Genomic DNA, 19,646 nt, shown 5'->3' with positions numbered 1-19,646 from the left:
AGCTGTTTATAAAAATTAGTAATGGAAGGGAAACCTTCCAGTGTTCTCTGTGAGGCCAGCATTACTCTGATCGCAAAACCAGACCAAGACCCCACCCAAAAGGAGAATTACACTCCCATATCCCTGATGAACACGGATGCCAAAATTCTCACCAAGACACTGGCTGGGAGGATTCAACAGTACATTAAAGGATTATTCACCATGGCCAAGTGGGTTTTATGCCTGGGCTGCAAGGGTGATTCGACATCCACAGATGAACCAATGTGATACACTACAGTAATAAAAGAAAGGATAAGAAACATAGGATCCTCTCAACAGATGCAGAAAAAGCAGTTGACAAAGTGCAGCACCCTTTCAGGATCAATACTCTTTGCAGTGCAGGGAGGGGGGGGCATATCTCAATATCATAAAAGCCATGTACGAAAAGCCCACACCCGATGCCATTCTTAATGGGGAAAAACTGAGAGCTTTGCCACTAAGGTCAGGAACACGACAGGGAGGTCCACTCTCTGGACAACCAGTGTTGTTCGACATAGCCTCAGCAATTAGACAACAAAAAGAAATAATAAGGCGTCTGAATCAGAAAAGAACTCAAACTCTCACTTTTCTCAGAGGACATGATATCCTATGTGGAAAACCCAAAAGATGCCACCCCAACATTGCTAGGACCCTTTCCTGAATTCAGCAAAGCAGCAGGATAGGAAATCCATGCACAGAAATCAGTTGCATTTCTATACACTAACAATGAGATGGAAGAAAGAGAAACTGAGGAGTCGATTCCATTTACCATTGCACTAAACACCATAAGATACCTCCTAATAAACCCACCCAAAGAGACAAGGATCTGTACTCTGAAGACGACAGGACATTCTGGAAAGAAATTGAGAAAGACATAAAGAACTGAAATCATTCCATGTTCATGGATTGGAAGAACAAATATTGTTAAAATGTCTATGCAAGCTCGAGCAATCTCTACATTCAATGCAATCTCTATCAAAGTACTGCTAACTTCTTTTCTTTCTTTTTCAAGATTTTTTTATTTATTTATTCATTAGACACACACACACACACACACACACAGAGGCAGAGACACAGGTAGAGGGAGAAGCAGGCTCCATGCAGGGAGCCCAACGTGGCACTTGATCCCGGGTCTCCCGGATCACACCCTGGATTGAAGGCAGAGTTATACCGCTGAGCCACCTGGGCTGCCCCCAACTTCTTTGCATACAGCTGGAGTAAATAATACTAAAATTTGTTTGGAACCTTAGAGGACCCTGAATAGCCAAAGGTATGTTGAAAAACATAGCCAAAGCTGGTGACATTAGAAGCCAGTCTTCAAGCTCTATTGCAAAGCTGTGATCAACAGGACAGTATGGTCCTGGCACAGAAGCAGACATGTCAATCAATGGCCCAGAAGAGAAAATCCAGAAGTAGACCCTCAACTCTATGGTCAACTCCTCTTCAACAATACTGGAAAGAAAATCCAATGGAGACAAAGTGGTCTCTTCAACAAATGGTGTGGGAAAATCAGACCACCACATGTAGAAGAATAAAACTGGACCATTTTCTTACACTATACACAAAAATAGACTCAAAATGGATGAAACACCCAAATGTGAGATAGGAATCCATCAAAATCCTAGAGGACAACACAGCCAGCAACCTCTGTGACTTTGGCTGCAGCAACTTCTTGCTAGACATGTCACCAGATGCCAAAATGACCTACTGGGACTTCATCAAGATAAAAAGCTTTTACACAGCAAGGAAACAGTTGACAAAACCAAAAGACAACTGACAGAATGGGAGAAGGTGTTTGCAAATGCCTTATCAGATAAAAGGCTGGTATGCAAAGTCTATAAAGAGCTAATTCAAAGTTAACACCCAAAGAAAGATAACCCAATGAAGAAATGGGCAGAAGAAATGAAAGGACATGTCTCCAAAGAAGACATACATATGGCCAACAGACACATGAAAACATGCTCAACATCAGCTGGCACCAGAGAAATACAAATCAAAACCACGGTGAGTTTCCCCCTCACGCCTTTCATAATGGCCAAAATTAGCAAGTCTGGAAATGACAGGTGTTGGCGGGAATGCAGAGAAAGGGGGATCCTCTTATGATGTTGGTGGGAATACAACCTGGTGCAGCTACTCTGGAAATCAGTCGCAGAGGTTCCTCAAAGAGTTGAAAAAGGAGCTACCTATGCAAAACCCAGAAATTGCACTAGAAGGTATGAATCCCAAAGATCTCTTTGGTCGGGATCCGAAGGGGCACCTGCACCCATATGTTTATACCAGTAATATCCTCAATAGCCAACCTGAGAGGTATGGATGTTCTTTGAAAGAGGTATGCATAAAGAAGATGTGATGTAGATATAAATAAATAAGTAATCATATTTATTTATTAGACAGAGAGAGAGAGGGAGGGAGGTGAGAGAACAGAATATTACTCAGCCAATAAATAATGAAATCTTGGGACCCCTGAGTGGCTCAGTGGCTGAGAGTTGGCCTTTGGCTCAGGGCATGATCCCGGAATCCCAGGATTGAGTTCCACATCGGGCTCTCTGCATTGAGCCTGCTTCTCCTCCCTCTTGCCTACGTCTCTGCCTCTCTATCTCTCACTGTGTGTGTGTGTGTGTGTGTGTGTGTGTGTGTGTGTGCCTCTCATGAATAAATATATAACATTTATAAAAAAGAAAAATGAATTCTTGCCATTTGCAATGATGCGATGGAACCAGACGGGATAATGTTAAGCAAAATATGTCAATTGGAGAAAGAAAATTATCATACGATTTCACTCATATGTGGAATTTAAGAAACAAAACAGAGTAGCATAGGGGAAGGGAAGGAAAAGTAAAACAAGATGAAATCAGAAAGGGACACAAACCATAAGTCACTCAATACTAGAAAACAAACTGTGGGTTGCTGGAGGGGAAGGGATTGGGTGGATGGGGTAACTGCCTGATGGAGATTAAGGAGGGCATGAGCACTGGGTGTTATATGAGACTGAAGAATCACTGAACTCTACCTCTGAAACTAATATTACACTATAAGTTAATTTGAATTCAAATAAATAATATAAAATAAAAAGAAATACAAGTGAATCCAAGATAACTTTTGATGTTGTTATATAATGACACAGATAAGTTTTTAGAGATTAGGATATCTGCTCTAAGAAAAGAACACTATTAAAAGGAAAGATTACCTAAGAACAAAGATATCTTGCAGAAATAATTCACGGTGGACAATGAAAAGCGCAGATGACAATATATGTCAAAGGCATTGTTGTTATTATTTAAGGAATCACGGAAGAGTAAATGTAGTATTTTGGGAAGAATTTCTATTTAGGTTTTTATAAACTACAATTACAGATAAATTAGTTAATTAATGGTTAAAGTGATGTGAAATATTAGTCTTACCCTGTATTCTCTTTTTGTAATTCCTCATTTTTCTTCACTTCTTGATCCAACCTGAACTGCAAAGGCTGTTTTAACTCCATACATTTCTTTAGGTTTACCTTTTCATCACCACACTTTGGAAACAATTTTTTAAGAACATTAGTTTCAAAAATCAAGAGACTCCTTCTTCTTTTATAAAATGCTATTTCTCATGAATCCATGGGTAATATGTGTTTAGACAGGTTTATAAAATACATATAAAATGTAGGGTATGAACCAAATGTCAATGAGAAGAAATCTCAAAAATAAGGATGTTTGTTAAAACAGCTTCACCTGAGTTTATATTTTCATCATTTTTGTTTCTAGAATTTAAATTGCCAAAATTTACTTGGGAAATACAGACAGAGATTTTTAATCCATATTAATGAAAAAATCTTTAACGTGGCTATACTTACATTTGAGTTTCTAGAGATGTCCTAGAAGCAGTTTCACCAATATCTTAAGATACTCTGGGTTTTGTGAGATCACAGCTTATTAAGATACAGTCTCTGAAAAATTCCCATACCGTTCCCATTATAATTTTGATGATTATCTGACTTTGGGATGAGATACTCTCCTTCTCTGCAAGCATTTCAAACATTTCTCTGCAAGATTTCAATTTCTTCTTTTCTATTGACCACTTTTCTCTCTAAATAAATTTCAAGCCTTCCCACTATTCTATCAAAACGTTTCCTTACTCTTGCAGCATTTTCCATCATCTTGCTTTTCCCCTTTCACTGGACTCGAACATTCTTTCATGTGTCATCTCAGGCACAGATTCATCTTTTCATCGCGTCTTTTACACTAAAATCTGACTTTCAATCCTGGAATTCCACTGAAAATTTTTGACAATCATCAAGGATCTGTTTTTACAAGTCCTGATCCTGCTTTACTTCTCAGCAGCAGCTGAAAACAATGCCACATCTTCCCTCTGCTCCTCTAATCCCATTTCATTTCTAAATGACAGCAAACGCTGACATTCAGTCCTTGGACCCTTGCTATTCCTCTTTTTCACATCCTCTCAGAGTTCTCCAAATCAGAAAAAAACAGCATCCGATTGAACACTTTGTCTGGTCGGATTAAATGCTTTCAGTTTTACACTTAACTGCTTAAAATACATTTAGAATACAGCTTTGTTATGTCAATGTGTTTCAATCAGAAATTACTGCTATGGTATAAAGTACTTAATTTTATCCTAAAAACTGTTAAGATATTCTCAAATTTAGGCAAGGACAGGTACCATACACATAAAATATTTTCCCTCTTAGATGCATTTGTACATAGGAAGACAGAATCATCGCTCATGAAAAAAAAATAAAAACAATGTAAAATAAAGGACTAAACTGGTCTGCACAGACTAGATAATACGGGTGAAGAAAGTAAGTTCACGGGGGAGTTAGAATAATCAGAAAAGCCTCATGGAGAATGAGAGACAATGAGCCAGGACTCAATAGTGTACGATTAGGCAAGAGGAAGGGAAACTAAAAAGACAGAAGGGTAGAATGAGTAAAAAAAACAAAAAAAAGGGTGAGAGATGGTAAAATCACCCCAATTAACTTAAAGGATAAAACCTGATGGCATAGAAATACAAACAGATGCCAGACAACAACTAAATCAATGTTCACAGCAGCATTATTAATGGCCACAAAGTGGAAATAACCCAAAGGTGCATTAAATGATGAATGAACAAGGGCGTTAGCCCACAATGGAGGACTGTCTAACCAGAAAAAGAAATGAAGCACTGACATATGCTAGAACACAGGTGAACCCTGAAAACAGGAAGTGAAAGAAGCGAGTCACAAAGGACCACACATGGTGTGACTCCCTTTATGTGAAACATTCACAATAGGCAACTCTATGGAGACAAGAAGTAGACTTCTGGTTGCCGGAGGTCAAGGGCAACAGCTGAGGGTTTTTTTTCAGGGTGATGAAAATGTTCTGATGGCAGTGATAGTTGCAAAACCCTATAAATATACTCAGCGACAACAACACATGTTAAATGGGTCAACTGTATGGTAGGTGTATTTATAGCTCAATAAAGCTTTTAAAAAGAGTCAATGGCAGGACCTAGATAATTTTCTTAATTCTCGCTTTTGGCTGTATATACATCATCTGAGTATTTCCATGCATTTTTAATATATAAATATTAAAAATATAAATATTTTCTAATATTTATAAATAAATATGTTAAAAATAAATACATTAAAGGAAAAGAAAATGAAGGAAATGCCTCAGTTCTACTAGTCGTAACCTTTCTTTACAAGTTTTCCTGAAATCAGTACAGAGTGTATATCCATCAATAAAAGTGAAGATGAGAAGTGACATTGTCTTTCAGACATTGTCCAGACAATGTCTGAAACATTCCATTAAACCTTATCTTCTGATTTTATCTAGCTCGCCTCATCATGGTAATAGAGATCTCATTAGAAAACATTGTTTTTAGGGCATCTGGGTAGCTCAGTTGGTTTAGGCGTCCAACTCATGATTTCAGCTCAGGTCATGATCTCATTGGTGGTGGGTTTAAGCTGGCATGGGGCTCTGTACTCAGCAGGGAATCTCCTGGAGATTCTTTCTCTCTCCCTGTGCCCCTCCCCCTACTCATGAGTGTGCATGGACATGCATTCTCTCTCTCTCTCTCTCTCTCTCTCTCAAATAAATAAATAAATCATTAAAAAAAGTGTATAGCAGGAAAAAAAAAGTCGCTCAATTTCTGTGAATGGGTAAATGCTATAAGAAAAAAACATATCACACAGAGAGCAGAATGAAAAGTCAGAATTTAATAAAAAAAAGTGCATGGTGAAGACACTAAAATTATGCTAAACTGAAACGAAAATACAAAAGAAAGTGGCCCATGGAAACTAGCATCCTAAAACACTTTATATTATTTAACCAGCTACAGATGAACTGTTGACATGTTATATGTAATACATACCTGACTTTCGATTTGATCCAATGTTTTTAAATCCTGTACTTCATCTTCTAAATTAATACGATAATGTGATAACTCCGGTGAAGCCTGTGACATAGATTGCTTTTTTAGGGCATCAGCCAGTTCTTGTTGAAGTTCTCTCATAACTACCTAATAAGACCTCCTGTTACTGATTTTAGAAATCATCCTATTATTATGTTAATAATATATAATTCTAATGTATGTACTTTATCACCACATACATCAACTCACCTTTTATTCCTAGAGTGTACACACTGCTGTTAAGTGAATTCAGTTAAAGACACAAAAAGTGTCATCCTCCTGCCTAGTCAGTATTATGTTACATAGATAATTATTTCAGCCCCACTCTCCATTCCTTGTTGATGAATTTGCAAAGCTTCCTAGCCAGCTGAAGTCTCAAAAAGATATGGGTATTATATAGGTGAGGCTAGCAGTGGTAAATCCTACATTAATGAAATGTTTTCTCTCTTTTTTATTAGAGGCTAAAATTAACTTCCGAGTTCTTCACATACTCAATCCTCTGCTCAAATCCTTCCAATAGGTTACTATCTCAGAACAAAAGTGAAGTCATACTAATGGCCCTCAAGCCCCCTACATAACCTGGCCTCTGCCTCCCTCCTGGCCTCAGCTCCTAGAGCTCCCTCCCCTGTTCATGCTCACTCCACTCCTGCTATACAAGAATCCTGCCATCCCTCCCTCAGTAGCCTGAAAATAGAGATCCAGTGTCAAATTAATAAATCACAAAGATACAATTCTATTGGAAAATTTTAAGCCCAAATGGTAGTTACTTGAGTTTTGAAATGAGCAAATTATTTGAAAAATGCTTAAATTATAAACCGTAGTGGGAAGATGAAATCAAATACAGCTTTGCTAAGTCACCAGTTATCCCAAATTATGATTTAGTGAAAAGTAGATGCCTTCAAAGAGTTAAAAGGTCACAAGAATAAATGATTTGAGACTAAACATTTAAATTTACATAAATAAAAATAAAAGTATGCTAACTGAAAATGCTTAAAAAGGTATCAAAAAAAAGTACTGAGATACAGCACCTACACTTCAGTTCATGTGACAAATCTGGAGTTAGTTGTCAAGTTAATCCACTTATTTGAACCTCAAGGTCAAAACACTCAGGTATGAGCGTTTCCACTTATCTGTTCATAATGGTATTAAAACGTGATGACAAGAATTAAAACTATTTTAGTAGTACTAACAATAAATTATTAATATCAGACTCCTTTCTTTAACAATGTATAACTTAACCTCTTGAGGTTTCTCCTAGATGACGCACATTTTTATTCAAATTAAAGCACCTTTCAGGTCTAATTTTTATTTGCTGGATACAAGTTATGCTGACTCACAGGTCTATATTTTTTTATATTCATCTAGATTCAAAACTGACCCATAATCATTCAGGTCGTGATCTCAGGGTAATGAAGTGGAGCTCTGCACTGGGCATAGAGCCCACTTTGGATTCTCTCTCCCTCTCCATCTGCCCCACTCCCATTTAAGTGCAGGTGCACTATTTCTCTCCAAAAAAAAAAAAAAAATAGTACTAATAAGCCATAACCAAACATTACTTTGAATTTTCTAACAGGAAGCTTGACAAATATTTGTCTTTCTGATTACTTACTTCTCTTTCTTCTTTCTCCTTTTCATACGTAAATACTCTTTCCATTAAATGTTTACATTCATTGATTAACTCCTTATTTCTTTCTTGCAGTAAAAGACTTCGTTTTTCACTTTCGGCTTGAAGACTTCTTACAATAAGGTGAACCTGGTCTTCCAGATCAATTCTAGTCTTTTCTTTACACTCCACTCTGCTGTAGGCATCATCTAGTTGCTCTCGGAGCAACATATTTTCACTTTGTAGTTGAGATAATTTGCCTTCTAAGGATTCGTGCTTTCCAATGTATTCATTCACTTTGCCTTGTTCGTTTTGATATTTCTGCTCAATTTCCTTCTTCTGACCCTCTGTTTGTTTTGGGTTTCTTTGTACATGTTCTAAAGCCAAAGTCTTTTCTCTGAGAGCATCTCTTGTGTACTGGAGCTCACTTTCTAGGGCGTTGAGTTTACTTTCGGCTTCAGAAAGTTGCTGAGAAAGCACCTCATTGTTTTCTTTTAGGTTAGACATCTCAAAGTTCATTTTGGCCTGTAAATGACACCACTCATCTTTTGCTCTCTGAAATGCAAGTTCTAGGTCTCTTTTTGATGCCTGACTTTGATCGTGATCCTGTATAGCTGTAGCGAGTCTAGCTTGGTATGACTGAAGTTTTGCTTCCAGTCTTTCTCTGTTTAGCTTTTCATCCTGCAGTTTAGAGTTCAGCATGTTATTCTCAGTTGTCACAACATTCAGCCGCCCACTAGATTGGAATACTGTATTTGTTAATGTTACCTCATTCAGTTTTATGGAGTTTTGAAGACTGTCATTCTTTTCTTTTTTAATTTCAGTGTCTTCATGATACCTCTTTTCCTTTTCCTGTTTCTGATTCCTAATTGTGTCTATTTCCAGTCTTAGCATGGCAATTTCATCTTGCAACGTGCGGTTTTCGTGTAACAGACCTTTCTCTTTTTCATGAGGAGGAGAAACCTAAGTAAAACAAGAGTCTTTTAGCTGGAACTCAATAAAATGACATTATCATGATTTTCTCTGAAATCAAAGAATATCCTATGTTTATACAAGGAATAGGTTGCAGTTAAGTGGATATCCAACTGGAAAAACACAAAGTTGGATCCAAGCCTCAAACTTTTATACAAGCATAAATTCCCCAAAGTTCAAAAGTTTAATTGAAAGCAATGAATGCATGAAAGGAAAAAGAAATCATGACAAAATCCTAAGAATCTCAGAATTGGAAAGGTCTTTCTCTGGTTTACAACAAACGCAGAAGGCTTGAAAGAAAAGACTAATACATCTGACTACACTAAAACTGAGTTTATAGTCTCATGTCTAACACAGTCCACAGGAAAACCCTTAGCTCTGCATATATTTGGACAGATTCAATTTCCTAACCTCACTTTGTTCTGAGAATATTGCATATGTATTCTACTTTTCTAACATTTGTATACTCAGTTATAAGAATTGTATCTACTGATAACTAATAAATCTAGGCATTGTACTACAAACATGTCTGCATACATTAATTATCTCTTTTAGTTATCACAATTCCAGAATGGAGAGGTTAAAAATACTAAGTGAGCTGCAGGACATTCCCCAGGTCTTTGTACCCACTACCGCTGTTCTGGCACCAAACTGCAGCTACTTCTCTAGCGTGAATCTTAAATACAAAAGAAGCCTTGTATTTCGGGAGTGGCTGGGTGGCTCAGTCAGTTAAGCCTCTGCCTTCGGCTGAGGTCATGGTCCCCGGATCCTGAGAGCAAGTCCCGTGTCAGGCTCCCTGCTCCGCAAAAAGCCTGCTTTCTCTCTCCCTCTGCCTCCACTCCCCCTGCTTGTGCTCTATCAAATGAATCCAGAAAGTCTTTTAAAAAGAAAAAAAAAAGCCTTATATTTCAAAATACCAATACTAACTAAGGTAAAATTTATGTAGCTCCTAGAAAAATCATGAGATTATTTGTGGCTACAACTAATTTTATTTCCTCTTCAGTTGTTTAAAATGGCAATAGATGCAGAAGAGGGGAAAATACACTGAGCTATTTTATTAGCAACAAAAGACTTATCAATAATTACCAGTAAGTATATATTACAGCATATGATTATTTATAAAGCTCCTTGTAGGGATCCCTGGGTGGCGCAGCGGTTTGGCGCCTGCCTTTGGCCCAGGGCACGATCCTGAAGACCCGGGATCGAATCCCACATCGGGCTCCCGGTGCATGGAGCCTGCTTCTCCCTCTGCCTATGTCTCTGCCTCTCTCTCTCTGTGACTATCATAACTAAATAAAAAAAATTTTTTTAAAAAAAGCTCCTTGTAATGAAATCAGATGCTACTTGGAGCAAATTGTTACTCTTCTCAAAAGTAGGAGACTAACATCTGAAGTAAGGTCTTAAGATGGGCTACACTTTTCCTCCTGTTCATCAAGTGTGAAACTAACCTCTCTATGAATATAGAGGTGGTGAAGGAATTGCCAAAAACTAAAGCATATGTTGTTAGTAGCAAGAGTTTTGTGCTTATGGAAAGCTCATAAATTCCATACTATTTCCCAAAATAATAAAAACTTCTCCTTCAGATAAGGGCATTATGAATGTCACTATTTGACACCACAGACAAATGTATTTAAATTAATGAATGGACTACAAACTTCACTCCCCCCCATATAGACCCGTATGTGTCTGTATGTATGTATCTATGTATATATGTATATGTATACACACACACACTCACACACACATATATATGTATTCTTTTAAAATCCTCTGTACTTTCCATAATGTACAGGGTTGGTTTTTTTAGAAATATACACATGCATGGAGAAAAATAATAATTCCAAAAAATAAAATATACATACGTACAAATACATACACACGTACTTCAAAATAACTAAAGAAAATACCTCAGAATTCATTTTAGTATGAGGCATTTCTGTCTCATTTCGTTTGCAAAGGTGATTGTTTAGAATTCCATCTTGGGTGGGACGGGGGCAAGGTGAGGGAGGAGTAGGGATCCTCAAGCACCTGGCCCCACCAACTTACCTTGATAACTTTCAAATCACCCTGAACACCTACGAATTCGACCTGAGATTGATTGATTGATTGATTTTTATTTATTTATTTTTTTACTGGAGTTCGATTCGCCAACATATAGTATAACACGCAGTGCTCAACCCGTCAAGTGCCCCCCCTCCCGGGGCAAGTGCCCAACCTGAGTTGTTTTTTTTTTTTAAGATTTATTTATTTATTTATGATAGAGAAAGAGACATGGGGCAGAGACACCGGAGGAGGGAGAAGCAGGCTCCATGCCGGAAGCCCGACGTGGGACTCGATCCCGGAACTCCAGGATCTGCCCTGGGCCAAAGGCAGGCGCCAAACCGCTGCGCCACCCAGGGATCCCCCTGACCTGAGATTTAAAGAGAGAACAGTCAGAACGGTACAGAGCGAAGGGTTTTCGCTTCTAACAAGGTAGGAAGGCGGAAAAAAATAAAACAGAATCAAGGGTGGGGGGGCACCGGAGGAGCCTGGCTAAGGCCTGCGGCGGGGAAAGCCTCCCAGGCGGGAAAGCCCAGTCCCGGAGGAGCGGACGAGTGGGAGCTTTACAATCCGCCCCGGATTCCTCCGGGATGGAAAGGCGCTCAGCAGGGACCTCGGGCAGGAAGGGGGGGACCTCCAGTCTTGGGGTCACTGACAGAGGAAGTGCGCCGGGGGAGAGCGCCCCCCACTCCGGCCCAGCTCCCTAAAGGGCTGGAGCGCGCTGCGCCGGGCCCAGGGAGAAGCCGGTGGGTCGGGAGGGGCTCCGGGAGCCAGACTCCAGCAGCGCAGGCACCGGACCCCAGGGGACACAGCCGGGATCCTGCGCTCCTCCCGGGACAGGCCGAGGCGGGGAGGGCCCAGGACAGCGAGGACCCTCCTGCCCCGGGAGCAGCCAGGCCCCTGTGGCCTGGGAGATGGCAGGAGTCACGGCGGGGGGCGCCCTCCAGGGCCAGGGAGACCTGGCCGCCGCCGGTGTGGTTGTCCCTCCTGGTGCCACCCGGTGCCCGGAAGAGGGGCCGCCGGGGACACGGGCCTCACGGGAGGTCGGCTCCCCATGACCCTGCACCCAGCAGGGGGCGGGACAGCTCCCCAAGGTGCACACACCTGCCCCTCCCCCAGAAGACCAGCTGGAAGGACAGGGGGAGTTCCCGACCCAGCAGCGCTGGAAAGCTCCAGGGGAAGTGGAGGGATCTACAGTATATAGAACTAGAGGGTACCCCTCTTCCCCCCCGCATGTTCCAGTACAACTCATTTTTTATCAGACTGTAAGTTTCCAATTTTCTTTCTCCTTTTCCACCTTAACTACAATATTTTGCCACCTTTTCAAGTTTCTTCCTTTTTGACTCTCATATGTTTACAATTACATGTCTCAGATATATTTTCCACTTCTAGATTCCCTTCAACATACTCAACGTAATTTTGGGAGCTAGACGAGATATGTTTTGTGTGTGTGTGCTTTTTTGTTTTCTGTGCCTCATTTTGTTCTACAATGGCACAATACCTTCTAAAACAGGACCAGCATGCACCCAGAACCAAGTGGTATACCGTGCTGGTTCATTCTGTGAGACTATATTCTCTCTTCATTCCCAATCTGCCCCCCTTTTTATCTCATTTATGTTTTGGGGAACAATGTTGGGGCTCTCTACAAGTATTTCTGGTTTATAGAAATTTGGGACTCAGTATCTTCTAACATACAGAACTTAATACACCCAGGACCAAGAGGATCACCCCCTAGCACCCCTCAGGTAGACTACATTCTCTCTCCACTACAACTGCATCACCACCACCATGTCCCAGTCCCCCCAACATTTTATTTTTCTACTTCTTTTTTTTTCCCCCTCTTTACCTTTGCTTTTTTTCTCTTTTTTTCTTCCTTGGCATTTTTGGCCTTTTATTTTCTACTACTTTGTTTTAAAATTTGTTTTTCACTTTAGTGGTCATTTTGTGTTATTTTGTTCTTCTCTTCGTTTTAAATTTCATGTCATGGACCTTGCCAGAATCATCGAAGGATAAGAAACCTTGGGTGGCTCAGTGGTTTAGTGCCTGCCTTCAGCTCAGGGCATGATCCTGGAGTCCCAGGATCAAGTCCCACATCAGGCTCCCTGCATGGAGCCTGCTTCTCCCTCTGCCTGTGTCTCTGCCCCTCTCTCTGTGTCTCTCAAAAATACATAAATGAAATGTTTAAAAACAATCATCTAAGGTGAAATTGACTTAGATTGTGGTTGATAGTCTTGACTCAGCCCGTTCATACAGCCACTCTGCAGTGAGCAAAATGACTAGAAGGAAGATCTCACCACAAAAGAAAGAATCAGAAACAGTACTGTCTTCCACAGACTTACAAAATTTGAATTACAATTCGATGTCAGAAAGCCAATTCAAAAGCACAATTATAAAGCTAGTGGTAGCTCTGTAAAAAAGCAGAGAGTATTAAAGAAACTTCATGACTGCAGAATTTTGATCTAATTAGTCAAAATTAAAAATTAATTAAATGAGATGCAATCCAAACTGAAGGTCCTAACAATGAGGGTTAATGAGTTACAGGAAAGAGTGAGTGCCACAGAAGACAAGTTGATGGCAAAGAGGAAAGCTGAAGAGAAAACAGAAAAACAATTAAAGGACCATGAGGAAAAGTTAAGGGAAATAACTGAGAACCTCAGAAGGAAAACATCTATGCATAATTGGGGTTCCACAGGAGGGCGAGAGGGCCAGAGGGCCAGAAAGGATATTTGAACAAATCATACCTGTGAACTTCCCATATTTGGGGAGGGAAAAAGGCATTCAGGTCCAGGAGATAGAGAGGTCCCCCACCAAGGGGAGGGGGGGAAGCAGAACTCGACATTTAATGGTGAAACAAGCAAATTCCAAAGAAAAAGAAAGTCCTTAAAACAGCAAGAGACAAGAGATTTCTAACTTATATGGGGAGAAATATTAGATTAACTGCAGACCTCTCCACAGAGATCTGGCAGGCCAGAAACAGCTGGCAGGAAATATTCAGGGTTCTACATGACAAGAACATCCAGCCAAGAATACTCTATCCAGCAAGCCTTTCATTCAGAATAGGATAAAGAGCTTCTAAGATAGGCAGAAGCTGAAAGAATATGTGACCACCAAATGAGCTCTGCAAGTAATATTAATGGGGACCCTGTAAAAGAAAGAGGAAGCCCAAAGAAATAATCCACAAAAACAGGGACTGAATAGACATTACAATGATAGTAAATTAATATCTTTCAATAGGTACTCTGAATGTGAATGGGCTAAATGATCCCATCAAAAGACGCAGGGTTTCAGACTGGATAAAAAAATCAAGACCCATCTATTTGCTGTCTACAAGAGACTCATTTTAGATAGAAGGACACCTACAGCATGAAAATAAAAGGTTGAAGAACCATTTATATGGTTCTTCAAAAGAACCATTCACATGGTCTTCAAAAGAAAGCAGGGGTAGCCATCCTTATATCAGATAAATTAAAGTTTATCCCAAAGACTGTAGTAAGAGATGAAGAGGGACACTATATCATACTTTAAGGGTCTATCCAACAAGAAGATCTAACAATCATGAATATTTATGCTTCTAATGTGGGAGCTTCCAAGTATATCAATGAATTAATAACCAAAGTAGCGGCATACTTAGATAATAATACACTAGTAGTAGGAGACTTAAACACGGCACGTTCTGCAAATGACAGATCTTCTAAGCACAACATCTCCAAAGAAACAAGAGCTTTAAACGATACACTGCACCACATGGATTTCACAGATATTTACAGAACTTTACATCTGAAAGCAACTGAATACACAGTCTTCTCATGGAACTTTCTCAGAATAGGCCACCCAATACCAAAACATTGGGATTGTCCCCTGCATATTTTCAGACCACAGTGCTTTGAAACTAGAACTCAATCACAAGAAGAAATCTGGAAGAAACTCAAACACATGGAGGAGAAAGGCCATCCTGCGGAAAGATGAATGGGTCAACCAGAAAATTAGAGAAGAAATAAAAAGATCCATGGAAATAATGAAAATGAAGATACAACCATTCAAAATCCTTGGGATACAGCCAAAGCAATCCTAAGCGGGAAATGCATCGCAATACAAGCATCCCTCAAAAGACTGGAAAAAAACCTCAAAGACACAAGCTAACCTTGCACCTAAAGGAATTGGAGAAAGAACAGTAAATAAAACCTACACCAAGCAGAACAGAGAGAGTGAAGATTTGAGCAGAACTCAATGAAATAGAGACCAGAAGAACTGTGGAACAGATCAACAAAACCAGGAGTTGGTTCTTTGAAAGGAAGAATAAGATACATAAACCATTAGCCAGCCTTTTAAAAAACAAAGGAGAAAAGACTCTAATTAATAAAATCACGAATGTAAAAGGAGAGATCACCACCAATACCAAGGAAAACCTAACCAAAGAAATAAAGGATTTATACCCTAACAACTACAGAACACTTCTGAAAGAAATCCAGGAAGACACAAAGAGATGGAAAAATATTCCATGCTCAAGGATTGGAAGAATTAATATTGTCAAAATGTCTATGCTAACCCAGGGCGATTTACATTCAATGCATTCCTGTCCATATACCATGGACTTTCTTCACTTTCTTCAGAAAGTTGGAATATATAATCTTAAGATTTGTGTGGAATCAGAAAAAACCCCAAACAGCTAGGGTAATATTGAAAAAGAAAACCAGAGCTGGGGACATCACAATGCCGGATTTCAAGTTGTATTACAAAGCTTTGATCATCAAGACAGTGTGGTACTGGCACAAAACCAGACACATAGATCAATAGAACAGAATAGAGAATCCAGAAACGGGCCCTCGACTCCATGGTCAAGTTATATTCGACAAAGCAGGAAAAGACTATCCACTGGATAAAGGACACTCTCTTCAATAAATGGTGCTGGGAAAACTGAACAGCCACGTGCAGAAGAATGAGACTAGACCATTCTCTTGTACCATACGCAAAGATAAACTCAAAATGGATGAAAGATCTAAACGTGAGACAGGAAACCATCAGAATCCTAGAGGAGAACACAGGCAACAGCCTTTGTGAACTCGGCCACTGCAACTTCTTTGCAGATGAAGGCAAAGGGAAATAATAGCAAAAATAAACCATTGGGACCTCATCAAGATAAAAATCTTCTGCACGGCAAAAGAAACAGTCAACAAAACTAAAAGATAACCTACAGACTGGGAGAAGTTATTTGCAAATGACCTATCAGGTAAAGGGCTAGTATCCACGATCTATAAAGAACTTAGTAAACTCAACAGCAAAGAAACAATCCAATCATGAAATGGGCAAAAGACATGAGCAGAAATTTCACCAAAAAAGACATACAAATGGCCAACGAGCACATGGGAAAACACTCCACATCACTTGCCATCAGGGAAATACAAATCAAAATCACAATGAGATACCATATCACACCAGTGAGAATGGGGAAAATTAACAAGACAGGAAACAACAAATGTTGGAGAGGAGGTGGAGAAAGATACCATATCACACCAGTGAGAATGGGGAAAATTAACAAGACAGGAAACAACAAATGTTGGAGAGGAGGTGGAGAAAGGGGAACCCTCTTGTACTGTTGGTGGGAATGTGAACTGGTACAGCCACTCTGGAAAACTGTGTGGAGGTTCCTCAAAGAGTTAAAAATAGAGCTACCCTATGACCCAACAATAGCACCACTCGGGATTTACCCCAAAGATAGAGATGCAGTGAAAAATCACGACACCTGCACCCCAATGTTTATAGCAGCATTTTCCAGAATAGCCAGACTGTGGATGCAGCCTGAGTATCCATCAAATGATGAATGGATATAGAAGATGTGGTCTGTATATATAATGGAATATTACTCAGTCCCTAGAAACGACAAATAACCAGCATTTGCTTCAATGTGCATGGAACTGGAGGGTATTATGCTGAGTGAAGTAAGTCAATCATAGATGGACAAACATCATATGGTTTCACTCCATGGGGAATATAAAAATACTGAAAAGGATTATAGGGGAAAGGAGAGAAAATCAGTGGGAAAAAGTAGAGAGGGTGACAACGCATTAGAGACTCCTAACTCTGAGAAAGGAACGAGGGATAGTGGAAGGGGAGGTGGGTGGAGGGGTGGGGAGACTGGGTGATGGGCACTGAGGGGGCATTTGACAGGTGAGCACTGGGTGTTATGCTATATGCTGGCAAATCGAACTCCAATAAAAAAATATACAAAAAATAGTATTCTATCATGTAATACTCTGGGCATTCTGTTCTCAAGAAAGTTGTCTCTGAACATCATTTTACTCTTCTATAACCTAGAGACACATTTTCATTAGGATTTTGGATCTTATCATTAAAAAAAAAAAGTCAAAAGGCTTAAGAGAACTTAAAAAAATGTTCAAAAGTGGTCTTTTTTTATAACAAGGCTTTTCATCCTCAATGAATAATTCAAATTTTAAATTAAATGACAGCAAAATGTGCCATAGAGTAAAAATACAAATAGACATAGTATTGTGAAATAAGATTTCTGTATAAAACATTTAACTAGTTTTATCAGCATCTCAAGGAAATCTAGCTCATATTTCAACATTAAAAAATTCAAAACTGGGACACCTGGGGGCTCAGTGGGTTAAGTGTCCGACTCTTTTTATGGCTCAGGTCATGATCTCATGATCACGAGACTCAGAACCAGGTGAGGCTGGAGACTCAGATCATGAGACTCAAGAACCAGAGTCTGCTGGAGATTCATTTCCCTCCCTCTCCCTCTACTCCTTTCCCCCCAGCCCATGCTCTGTGTAAAAATAAACACAATTCCATATATCAATATAACATTTATCTCCTTTTACCTTCCATCCCTTCATTCAAAATATATACATAGGGCATATGTAGGAGGCCAAGAATTCCAATAAGGTAGTAATTGTAGCTACAAAGATCATGGTTGCTATTAAGTTAAAATGAAATGTTTAATCTATTTGAAGCCTAATAATATGTATTATATCAAAGGGATACTATAAATAATATTGATGGAAATATACAATTACTGCCAAAAATTTACCTGATTCAAATTATTTTTTACACCCTTCAATTCCAAGTTTCGTCTTCTAAGATTAAGTTGAAGTTGTTGTTTCATTTCAATTTCTTTACTATATTGCTCTTCTTTACTTCTTGTTTTTTATAATAAAGTTATTTTTTATTGGTGTTCAATTTACCAACATACAGAAGAACACCCAGTGCTCATCCCGTCAAGTGCCCACCTCAGTGCCCATCACCCATTCACCCCCACCCCCCGCCCTCCTCCCCTTCCACCACCCCTAGTTTGTTTCCCAGAGTTAGGAGTCTTTATGTTCTGTCTCCCTTTCTGATATTTCCCACACATTTCTTCTCCCTTCCCTTACATTCCCTTTTACTATCATTTATATTCCCCAAATGAATGAGAACATATAATGTTTGTCCTTCTCCGATTGACTTACTTCACTCAGCTCTTCTTTACTTCTTAATTGCTCTTTAATTTTTATATATAACATTTCAGCACTTCTTCTTTTTTCTTTTTCTTGTTTTAAGGTCAATCTGCAAATGCATGTGTTCATTTTAAAATTTGTCTTGTTAGCAATAAAAATTTTATTTTATGATCTGGTTCCACATATGTTGGTTCATTATCCAAAGGAAATTTTTCTGTTCTCAATTTTTTTTCCCTTTCTAGGGCTCATGTTTTTTAATTTTTCACTTCAATCTCTTCAAAAAGATATATAGTTTAAAAGAAGCAATGAGAAAGCATTTTGCAACTTAGTAAGTTTTAGTCAGTAATAACTCTGGGAGATGTTGTAGGCAAAGGAATTCTGAAATTATTCAATAAAGTTAGAGTTCAAAATTGCCATTTTTCCCCACAGAGTCATAATTACACTTCAATTAAGACAAATCATTTCATTACTAATTAAAAAGAGAAGTTGTTGTTTATCAACAACTTTATAAATTCACTAGAAATACATTTTTATTTCACAAAACATCACAGGTACCTCTAAAAATGATCTTCAGTGTAAGACAGCATCAGCAGATGTCGTTTACACAACACACACCTGCAGATGACACTGAACCAGCACTAGACTAGGGAGTCTAATATCTATTGCCCATGTTTTTTATGTTTCTTATTCTGTAATATTGTCAACCTTGTTGATCATTATGTATTTTATAAATCATTTGAAAACTCCTTTGAAAACACCACAGGATCCATATTAATTAAGTAAGGAATAAAGAGTAAGATGTGCTTTCAGCATAGACTTTGGAATTAATTTTCTTTATATATGTGAGAAATGTTGGAAAAACTTAACCATTAATCATTTTTTCCATTTTACTTTTTAACCCCTGCATATGTTAAGAATAAACCAATTTTTCTGTCTTGAGAAAAACTGGCCATTTCACACTCTGTTGGGGGGCATTTAATATAAAATTTCCTGAGAACAATTTAAAAATATGGATCAGAGACCTCTACTAAATATTTTTATACGTTAACACAATGCTACATTAGAGAATTTATTCCAATTAACCAAGAATGTAGAAACAGAATTAAATAAAAGACATTCCTTATAGCATTAATTAAAATAGAGGAAAATGGAAAACAACCAAAATTCAATTT

General features: G+C 38.8%; 1 protein-coding gene across 1 annotated transcript in view; it reads right to left on the bottom strand.

Moving 5' to 3' along the window:
- Positions 1–3,460: 3,460 nt before the first annotated feature.
- The window catches only part of LOC140598236 (uncharacterized), a 128,552-nt gene continuing 112,366 nt past the window's right edge, over positions 3,461–19,646 (bottom strand). The window contains exons 28-31 of the mRNA XM_072752645.1: positions 8,780–8,974; positions 8,018–8,692; positions 6,370–6,453; positions 3,461–3,532 (exon numbers count right to left, since the gene is read on the bottom strand). Of these exons, the coding sequence (XP_072608746.1) occupies positions 8,899–8,974 (76 nt within the window). The 3' untranslated portion in view covers positions 3,461–3,532; positions 6,370–6,453; positions 8,018–8,692; positions 8,780–8,898. The remainder of the gene's footprint in view (positions 3,533–6,369; positions 6,454–8,017; positions 8,693–8,779; positions 8,975–19,646) is intronic.

Source organism: Vulpes vulpes, chromosome 3, assembly GCF_048418805.1.
Source record: "Vulpes vulpes isolate BD-2025 chromosome 3, VulVul3, whole genome shotgun sequence".
NCBI lineage: Eukaryota > Metazoa > Chordata > Mammalia > Carnivora > Canidae > Vulpes > Vulpes vulpes.
The sequence above is the reverse complement of the archived record's forward strand: the minus strand, read 5'-3'. Positions and strand labels throughout refer to the sequence as shown.